This window comes from Corvus brachyrhynchos, unplaced genomic scaffold (assembly GCF_000691975.1).
Source record: "Corvus brachyrhynchos isolate BGI_N302 unplaced genomic scaffold, ASM69197v1 scaffold56, whole genome shotgun sequence".
NCBI lineage: Eukaryota > Metazoa > Chordata > Aves > Passeriformes > Corvidae > Corvus > Corvus brachyrhynchos.
This window is the reverse complement of record NW_008238664.1, coordinates 4,587,268-4,596,145: the sequence shown is the minus strand read 5'-3', so window position 1 is coordinate 4,596,145 and position 8,878 is coordinate 4,587,268. Positions and strand designations below refer to the sequence as shown.

The 8,878-nt window shown below is 42.2% G+C and overlaps 1 protein-coding gene and 1 long non-coding RNA gene across 2 annotated transcripts in view; both read left to right on the top strand.

The window, feature by feature from the left end:
• Positions 1 to 4,618, top strand: part of DDX17 (DEAD-box helicase 17) — an 8,510-nt gene extending 3,892 nt beyond the window's left edge. The window contains exons 6-11 of the mRNA XM_017737813.1: positions 1,496 to 1,656; positions 1,745 to 1,917; positions 2,239 to 2,349; positions 2,804 to 2,865; positions 3,234 to 3,293; positions 3,449 to 4,618. Coding sequence (XP_017593302.1) covers positions 1,496 to 1,656; positions 1,745 to 1,917; positions 2,239 to 2,349; positions 2,804 to 2,865; positions 3,234 to 3,293; positions 3,449 to 3,465 — 584 coding nt within the window. The 3' untranslated portion in view covers positions 3,466 to 4,618. The remainder of the gene's footprint in view (positions 1 to 1,495; positions 1,657 to 1,744; positions 1,918 to 2,238; positions 2,350 to 2,803; positions 2,866 to 3,233; positions 3,294 to 3,448) is intronic.
• A 414-nt stretch (positions 4,619 to 5,032) lies between these two features.
• LOC108447545 lies at positions 5,033 to 8,686 on the top strand. Its single transcript, XR_001863157.1, has 2 exons — positions 5,033 to 7,851; positions 8,528 to 8,686. It is a non-coding gene; the product is annotated as an uncharacterized LOC108447545 (long non-coding RNA).
• Positions 8,687 to 8,878: the final 192 nt, after the last annotated feature.

The window sequence follows — 8,878 nt, the reverse complement described above, 5'->3', positions numbered from 1 at the left end:
GTCTGTCTCTTTTTCCATTTGCAGTGACAGTTCATGAGGTAGTTCTTTTTTTTGTTGTATAGTGGCTTGGATATTAGATTTTCTTTCTGATTGCTCTTTGAACTTTCCACTAGTTAAGATCATCGAGGTGTAGAAAGGGGAAAAGGAAACTTCACAGAAGGAGAACAGGTTCTTTTCAGGAAATGCAATACCAGCAGCGTGTTTAAGGAAGGATTTTTTCTAAGGCAGATTTCAATTTTTCTGCCTACATTTGTTCAAATAATCAAACTTTGTTTCTGAATCTATAAAAACTTCTTTGGACAGCAGAAGGGGTGTGTGGTTTTTTGTTTGGTTGCAGTTTTTTGTAGGTTTTTTGTTTTGGTTTTTTGGTTGTTTTTTTTTTTTAACTGTTTTTAAGCACTAAGCACTATGTACCCTGTAAGCAGCTACTGTAACATAGTAGTGCTTAAGTGACCTATAATTTCAAATGCAGGAATGTGCTGATGGCTTTCATCTTCACTAGATTAAAAAATGTAATAGAATTATGTGAAAAGGTGCAAGAATTATTATCAAGGCAGACATACATACAGATCTATTCAAGACATCAGAAAATTTTGCTTACCGCTGCAGTTTGCAGGGTCCTTATTGCAAACTGCAGTAGTGGGATAAAGGCATGCATTCTGGAAGTCTGTGGGATATTGCTGTTCGAGAAAACAGTGCATTCCAGTTCAAAAATAGCATCTTCAGTGGAAGAGTCCAAGGTTTCATGAAGAGTCCTTGGGAGGATCAGCTTGCTGGGTTTTGCACACCTTTCTGGAGTGCAGTAAAACAGATATTCTGCTTAAGAAGAAAATCTTTTCATGCCTCCTCTTCCTTAAACCTACTTTCTGTGGACATTTCAGTGACCCTGAAATAGTCACCTGTAAAATTTGGGAATTGGTGGAAACCAGATCCTCCTTTTAAGGAATGTGTAAGTTGCCCAACCCGGTATTAGTTAGGAATATTTGAACGCTCTTCTTATCCCCACAAACGTTGGTGGGATGGTTGTCTCTCACTATTGGTGAATAATTGCTCAGTTTTAAAGCCCGTGCTTTGGCTTTATATATTAAAAAAAAAGTGAAAGTAATTTGACCCATATAGAAAGAGGAGCACTTCATGTTTGAAAATGACTCTTCTCTAGACTGCATAGTTCTGGAGGAAGGTGGATCAGGCTTGAGTAGAAGCTTGCTTCACTTCTAGTTTTTGGAATGCTCTTCACTGGTGTTTTTCTGGCAGTAACCTTTTAGTTTCTGTACTGCATTTATTATTCTAATGGCACTGTAACAGTAATTTCAGAATGGAAAAAATAATCAACAGAACTAGGGCTTCTACTGAAATGACTCAATCTTGGGTACGAGTGAGGGTGGTGCTTTTTTTTTAAAACAATTTTTCTCTGGGAGGTGATTCATTCTGACTAAAAATACCAGTTGACATTCAAATGAAGAGCCTTACTCTTTTTCCTCATTCTGTTCTGAAGGTGTGGAGATCTGCATTGCTACACCAGGTCGCTTGATTGACTTCCTTGAGGCTGGAAAGACCAACCTTCGTCGCTGTACATACCTGGTGCTGGATGAAGCTGACAGAATGTTGGACATGGGATTTGAACCACAAATTCGTAAAATTGTTGACCAGATAAGGGTGCGTGACCCTTATGGAAGGACAGCCTCCCTTGTTTTCCTGTTTGAAATGTAGTATCGTAAACAAATCTGTTTTCCCTTTTCCTTAGCCTGACCGCCAGACTCTGATGTGGAGTGCCACCTGGCCAAAAGAAGTGCGCCAGCTTGCCGAGGACTTCCTGCAGGACTATGTTCAGATCAATGTGGGAAACTTGGAGCTCAGTGCCAACCACAATATCCTGCAGATAGTGGATGTGTGCATGGAAAGCGAGAAAGACCATAAGTAAGCTGATGTTCCCAGCATTTCACTTTCTTTGGTTGTACTTTAAAGTGTATGATGCTTTGTGAGCCTTCTAGGAATTCCAAATAGTGAAGTTACTTGTAGTACTAGTTAACCTTTGAGTGTTACGAAGTAAGTCAGTCCTGTAATTAACTAGTCTCTTGTGTATATTTTGACCATACCTTTGCACAACCAGCAGAAATTTCTGTGGTACTGAGTAACTTACATGGTTGTGTGTTGTGTGTGTCCTCAATGTCCTTTGAGAGAGAGATCCTTTATTCTGATATGTGTGGCTATACATCTTGGCTCTCATGTCTGTTTTAGACTGATCCAACTGATGGAAGAAATCATGGCAGAGAAGGAAAACAAGACTATCATCTTTGTGGAGACAAAGAGGAGATGTGATGATCTCACTCGAAGGATGCGCAGAGATGGGTGATTAGCTTCTCCCCTTCCTCCACTTCTTTCGAGTGGGAAACAAAAATTGTAATCAAAAGCAGTAAGGTTTAAACCACCTTAATGCTATTGTTGGGAACAACTTATCCATTATTTTCTTGGCTGAATTCAGTCATTGTTTGCCAGAAGATTCCATTCCATCAAAGCATTAGTGCAAGAGAGAGTTTTCATAAGCAGTGCAGCTTTTTTAGTGTATCAGAATCCTGATATGCTGATGGGGACTGTATCAATATAGCAAATGTCTTTTGGCTTAAACGGCTGTTTATGTAGGTGGCGGGTTTACAGTACACATGCTGGGTAGACAGAGGCCAGAGAATAAAATATTTCTCAAATCTTACGGTTTTTCCCTTCTAAACAAAATGCCAATAAAGCTTCCTGTTTGCTTCAATGTATGTACTTTCTATCTATACTAATGTATGTCTCTGTTTGGCAGTTGGCCAGCTATGTGTATCCATGGAGACAAGAGTCAGCCAGAAAGAGATTGGGTGCTTAATGGTGAGTCCGTCACTGACGGGAGAATAACTTAGGCTGCTCTACCTAATTTACCTAGATGTGTTTTTCTCTGGTCTTCTTTTGGTTTTTTTATCTCTAGACCAAATAGACACATTTAAAAGGACTTCTCTTGTCTTTGTACTCTTAATTTCAGTATTTGTGCCTTTTTTTGGTTTGTTTTGATAAAGTTGGAAAATTGCTTAACGCAGATGGATTTTGAAAAATCGTTGAGGCGTTATATCCTGACTTGTGGGGGTTTCTGGACTTGACCCACCTTATGTAGCTTCTGGAAAATGAGCATTTAGTGTAAATCAAGTTCAGGTAACTATCTTTTTGAAAAATCTTACTTCATAGCATGCTTTGTTTTACAGAGTTTCGTTCTGGAAAGGCTCCTATCCTCATTGCTACCGACGTTGCATCTCGTGGGCTAGGTTTGTACACATAGACCACTCTTGCCTACTGCTGCATATTTTTCTTCTTTGGACTGAAAAATGTTTCTTTAAAAAAAAATTCAAAGCGTGATTTTCCCCCACATGTGAAATACGTTTTTTAACATTAATCTTTTTTTTTTCTTTCATATTCAAAGTCTCTTCCTGCTCCTAATGAACAGGCTTTGGTCTGCAGCAAGGCCTAGGCATGACCAATCGATCGCCAAGAGGGAGAAGAGACGTCCAATTATGCAACCCAACCCTTCCACCACACTCACTTCTTCCCCAAATCCAGCTTTTGTTGCTGGATGGTAGGGATGGATTGCTCTCAGTTCAGAGCGTGTCAGATAAAGTTCAAGTAGGAAGTTGTGGGAGAGCATTTCAACAGCAAATAGCGAATATTCTCCCCATATGACACACCACAGATTTGTACATACCAACCCCAGTGTACACGCATGTTTACCCTGCAGATGTATTCACATCTGAGAAAGCACTGCTCCAGATCTTTGCTCTTGACATGTAACCTTCCCTCCTCTGTGTTCCTTCTAGGCAGGACCACTGAGATGATATATGGCCTTTAACATCTTGTTACCCAGATGTGTAATTGAATCAAAATCGCACAGCTCTGTTCTGGTGGTATGAAAATGATCTGTCTGGATGCAACAGTTGTGCCCCCTTTTATAATAAGCATATTTGTGTTGTGAAACACCGTGTGCTGAGCACAGTCCGTATGCATCTGCCCACCCTAGAGGAGGAGGATGGCTGCTGAAGTGCTCTGAGTTTAATAACAGACATTGAATACTCTGCCCACCCTGAGTTTGGTAGACGATAAACTACTTGGGAGTCAGTGTCTCATTTTAGTAAATTGTAGACAAAATTACTGCAAATCAGTTGAGATTTAACTCAGAGAATCTAGTTGGTTGAAAGCCTCAGTTACCTGAGCTCTCTTTGTATGCCAAAAGGGTGGCTGTGCTGTGCATCATATGGTCACTTTAATACAGGCAGACCATTAATAGGCTTGGCAGCCTTTGTTCACACAACCTTCACCCCTCCTTCCCCTCCCCCCTCAAAAAATGTCCAGCACTTCCTCAGGAAGTGATTATATGGACTTCAGTCTCTGCCCTCTAGGGTCATGTCTGGACCTGTGCAGTTAGAACTTGGGCCTGTTGGGAGAAGGGACTGAGGCCTGAAACTAGTTTGTATGAAAGAGAGCTGCTTTCTCTAGCAGCATTTTTTAAACAGGCTTGCTATGTGCTGGTAGCTTCTTTGTGCATCTTGCCTAGACATTTAAAACAGCCTCACCCCCCTCAAAAAAAAAACCAAAAAACCAACAAAACCAACACCCTCCCCCAAAACGACTCAATTGGATAACACTTCAGAAAACAGTCTCCCCGCTTCCCATCGTCCACTTCACCCAAGCTAAGGGGGAAAGGTATCAGAGTCTGTTTCTTGTTACTGAACAACATCTCTGCTTGTTTTGGGGCCCTGAGTTTGCTGCTTAAAATAAGTCACTTAACTGGCAAACTTCTGGACGACTTCCTCCAAGATCCTGGAAAGTGAAGGCTTCTACCTAAATAACATAAAACAGGGGCGCGCGCCTTTTGGCTGAGTCACCAGGGCTTTCCCTCTTCCTAATGGAACATTGGTTTCAAAAAAGCTTCTTCAGGTAAGTTCTGAGTCCCGTAATGACTTCTTTGTGATAATTCCCTGGAGTGAGGTCCTCTCTCTGAAGTATTCTCATTTTTACCTTGTAATTACTTGCAAGAACTCTTAAGAGTCAGCTCAGATGGTCTTGTTCAAATTTACAGACCTGGCAAAACCCTTGCACTGATTTTTTTTTTTTTTTTTTTAAATTTATTTTTTTGTTCAGTCTATTAAACTAAAAACATTGAATTTGTTTTGTTTTGTTTTCTTTAACAGAAGCTTTGGTATCAGCTGCAGATCATTCTCAGTGCAGGGGTGGGGGCACATCTACAATGATGGTCTAAACAGCTCTCTAGACTAGCATGTTTGCTAGTTTATTATATCTGTCCCGTTTAATAATTGGAGACTGTCTGTGCCATATGGTGTTCTGATGGTCTGACAAAGGGATTGTTTCCCAGGTAGCTGTTAAAAATGATTTACAGTCTCAATTCTTGATCCTGCTACATTATCTTCTAAAAGTGCAGGAGGATTGCGAGTGTGCGCAAACACTTTGGAGCATGCTAGACTGGAGAAGCCGAGTCTTGTACCACGCTCTGGTCTTCAGCGAGCTGCGTGCTCTACCAGGACCACTTTCCAGTCTGGAAAACACCCTTGCATCTTCCTCTTCCTGCCTTCCCATTCTTTCTGCTCCTCCCCAGTCAAGGCAGTTCTGTCTGCATTGGTAGCTACAATTCCTTGTGCTTTCTGACAGGAAAGCACATCCTTGTATCCTCTCTGATAATTCAAGTCACTTGCTACTGGATGTGCCAAACGGGACTGGCTGAGGACCATGTAGCCTGGAGCTTGTCAGTCTAGCTACACCCCGGCTGTGAAGATGCAATCTGTCACACGTACTCCTCTCTATACTTCACTTTCCCTTTTTAAAAAAACTGTTGCATCAAGGACCCTAGCTGGAGACTCGCGCAGCCCCCTGTGAAACCTGCCTTCTCACTCCCTTTTTTTGGTGTGATTCAGGACTTTGGAGTCAGCAAAGACTGAGGAGCCCCTCCTTTGCTGTAATAAGAAACAGACATAAAGTCCCCCTCTTGTCACAACAACCCTCATGTTTTTATTTTTCCTGCAATCCCTTTGAAATTGATGCAGTCTGGGCAATAGATGCAGTCTGACCCTTTGGATGTAATTTTTGTATCTTCATTTTTTTGACAATTGCCCCTAAGAGCCCCAAATGGGGGACAAAAAGCGTTGGAGGACCTGAAACTTTTACCTGAGCCCAGGTTCTCCGGCGCTTCACAACCAAATGGGGCTACAGAGAAGCGTCTAAGCCAGTTCACAGAGCGAGCGTGTGTGGGGACTTCTCGCTGCCACGGACCCTTGATGCATGCTCCCCGCGCTCCAGTGGTCCCGTGTCAGAGGGCGGAGTTTTCGAAAGGAGGCCGCCAAAAATAAAAGGCAAAGAGACGGGATCGGCTGCAGCGGTTTCCCACAGGAGGAGGGAGTGTGCATCGGTCTGGTAACAAACAGAGAATGTTTCTCTCTTTAAGACAAAACAAAAAAAAGAGGAAAGGAAATCACAAAAATCTGTGTTTTATCTTGGATATTTTCAGAATATTCTCGTTAAAATGCAGATTTTAAATTATTTTTTTTTCTGAGCTGTTAGGGCACTTACTGTAGAACGGTGCATTTGAAAATACTGTATACTATAGCAAGTAGGTGCTTTTGGTACTTAAGGTGCTTTCACTGAAGCGTTGCACTAATATTTACTGAGGTTCTGTCCCATAAGTTTACAAAGTCTGTCTTGTCTTAAAACACAATTTGGATTTCCTAAGTTTTAAAACTGTTTTGCATACAACGCCATTTTGATAATTTTATTTCCTGCTTCCATTTGACACTGGAAGTAGGGAATTGCTTATGGAATTCAGGATTGTCCAAATCACGCAAACTTGCCAGAACTGGACAGAGCAGCACAGAAATGTTAGTGCAATGCATTCTAGTGACAACTACAAAGCTGAGTTAAGATACTTCAGGTCTGAATAATTTTTAATGAGTTGGCTGAATAAAACTAATGTATTAAAATGCCTAAAGTGTTAGGCTAGGGAAATTAGTTCACTGTATTTTATTAGTACTGTAAAAGTAAATATTTTTAAGATTGCTTTTTATTTCATGTTACCAAGTGGAAGGTAAGTGATCTCGTTACTGTTATTTTTTTGTTAGACTTCTCCCAACAGAGTAAAAGCTTTACCATGGCAGTTCTGCCCTTCCTCCGCCCCAGTTTGCTCTGTCTGATGGTGACATTTTCACTTTACAGATTGCGTTAAAAAAAAAAACAGCTATGAAATTCAATTAGCTTATTCACAAACATCGGTGTCTTTGACACAGGAAGACAGAGACATGCATTCCGGGGAGGATGACTTTGAGTGCAGGGCAAAGCTGCTTTGAAATTGCCGTTCTTTTTCAGGACACTGACCTTTGTTCCTGATGATCTTAAATTTCAGTCTTCTACTCTTTTGGGATGAGTCTGTCTTGTATTTATTCCATGCAATTACTAACTTGGTATTTTTTTTTCTTATTACTGTCACTGCATTCGTGCTCCCCACCTTTCGTTGGCACGTCCTCTCTTCTTCTCCCCTTTCCTCAACCCCACCCCTTCACTGTGCTTCGCTCCTGGGCACTTCACAAGACGTGGAAGATGTTAAATTTGTGATAAACTACGACTATCCGAACAGCTCCGAAGATTACGTGCATCGTATTGGCCGTACCGCACGTAGTACCAACAAAGGTACTGCCTACACCTTCTTCACACCAGGAAACCTGAAACAAGCCAGGGAGCTTATCAAAGTCTTGGAAGAAGCCAATCAAGCCATCAATCCAAAGCTGATGCAGCTTGTGGACCACAGAGGAGGAGGAGGTGGTGGTGGAGGTAAAAGCACAAGGGAGAAGGGCTACAGAGGGAATATGTTCCCCACTTTGAGGGAGGGAAGATTAAAAGAGGGTAGACAAGTAGTAAGTGCGGGTCTAAGATGACAGATGAGTAATAATGCTGTTCTGTACTTGAGGTCCCAACAGTTGATGTAGACATAGTACTTCTGTCCCAAGAGAGAGGCAGTCCCCTGTTTCACCTTAGCTGTAGAATTTTTTTTCTCCTTATAAGGTCCTCAGGGAGCTGATTTTGCATGAAGTAATTATTTCCTCACAGCTCCTGCTAAGGACAGGCAACAAAGGTGCACGTGCAAGCATGTGCAAAATTGAAATTGGTAAAGGGACGCACTGGCTTTCGGGAACTGACACACTTTTTCTTCCCATCCCTGAAGGAATAAGAAGTTTCCTTATATTTCCAGATTAGTCCTGAATTTCTCCCGTTTCTTTGTCTCCAAGCACATACATAAAGAACCCTTGTTGAACTTCATGTTTACACCTTGAACAAGATGAAGAGGTGTATGCACAGCTGTGCAGAGAAGTTACAGTCAGTCAGAAGAAGGTGCTCCTTGGGAGCAAAATTGGGGATGTAGAAGGGGGAAAAAGGGTGGCATAAGTGTACCAGACATCATTGTTTAAGACTTGTTTATGGTACTAAATCTTAATGTATCCATCGCCAGGAGGTCGTTCTCGTTACCGAACGAGCAGTTCAGTAAACAACCCTAACCTGATGTACCAGGAAGAGTGTGACAGGAGGCTCCGGGGAGTGAAAGAGGGCCGGAGAGACTCAGGTGGCTTCAGAGACCGTGAGCGTGGTGAAAGTTATGCCAACGGAGCCAACAAGACCTATGGCAGTGCCTACGGGAGCCCAAATTCTGCTTTTGGGGCAGCACAGAGCCAGGATGGTTACACTCAGGGGAGCTATGGAGCAGCTGCCTATGGCACGAGTGGCTATGGCACTGCAGAGTACAGTGCTAGTGGCTATGGTGCCAGCACCACAGCTGCCACGGCTGGGAGAACCTCACAGAGCA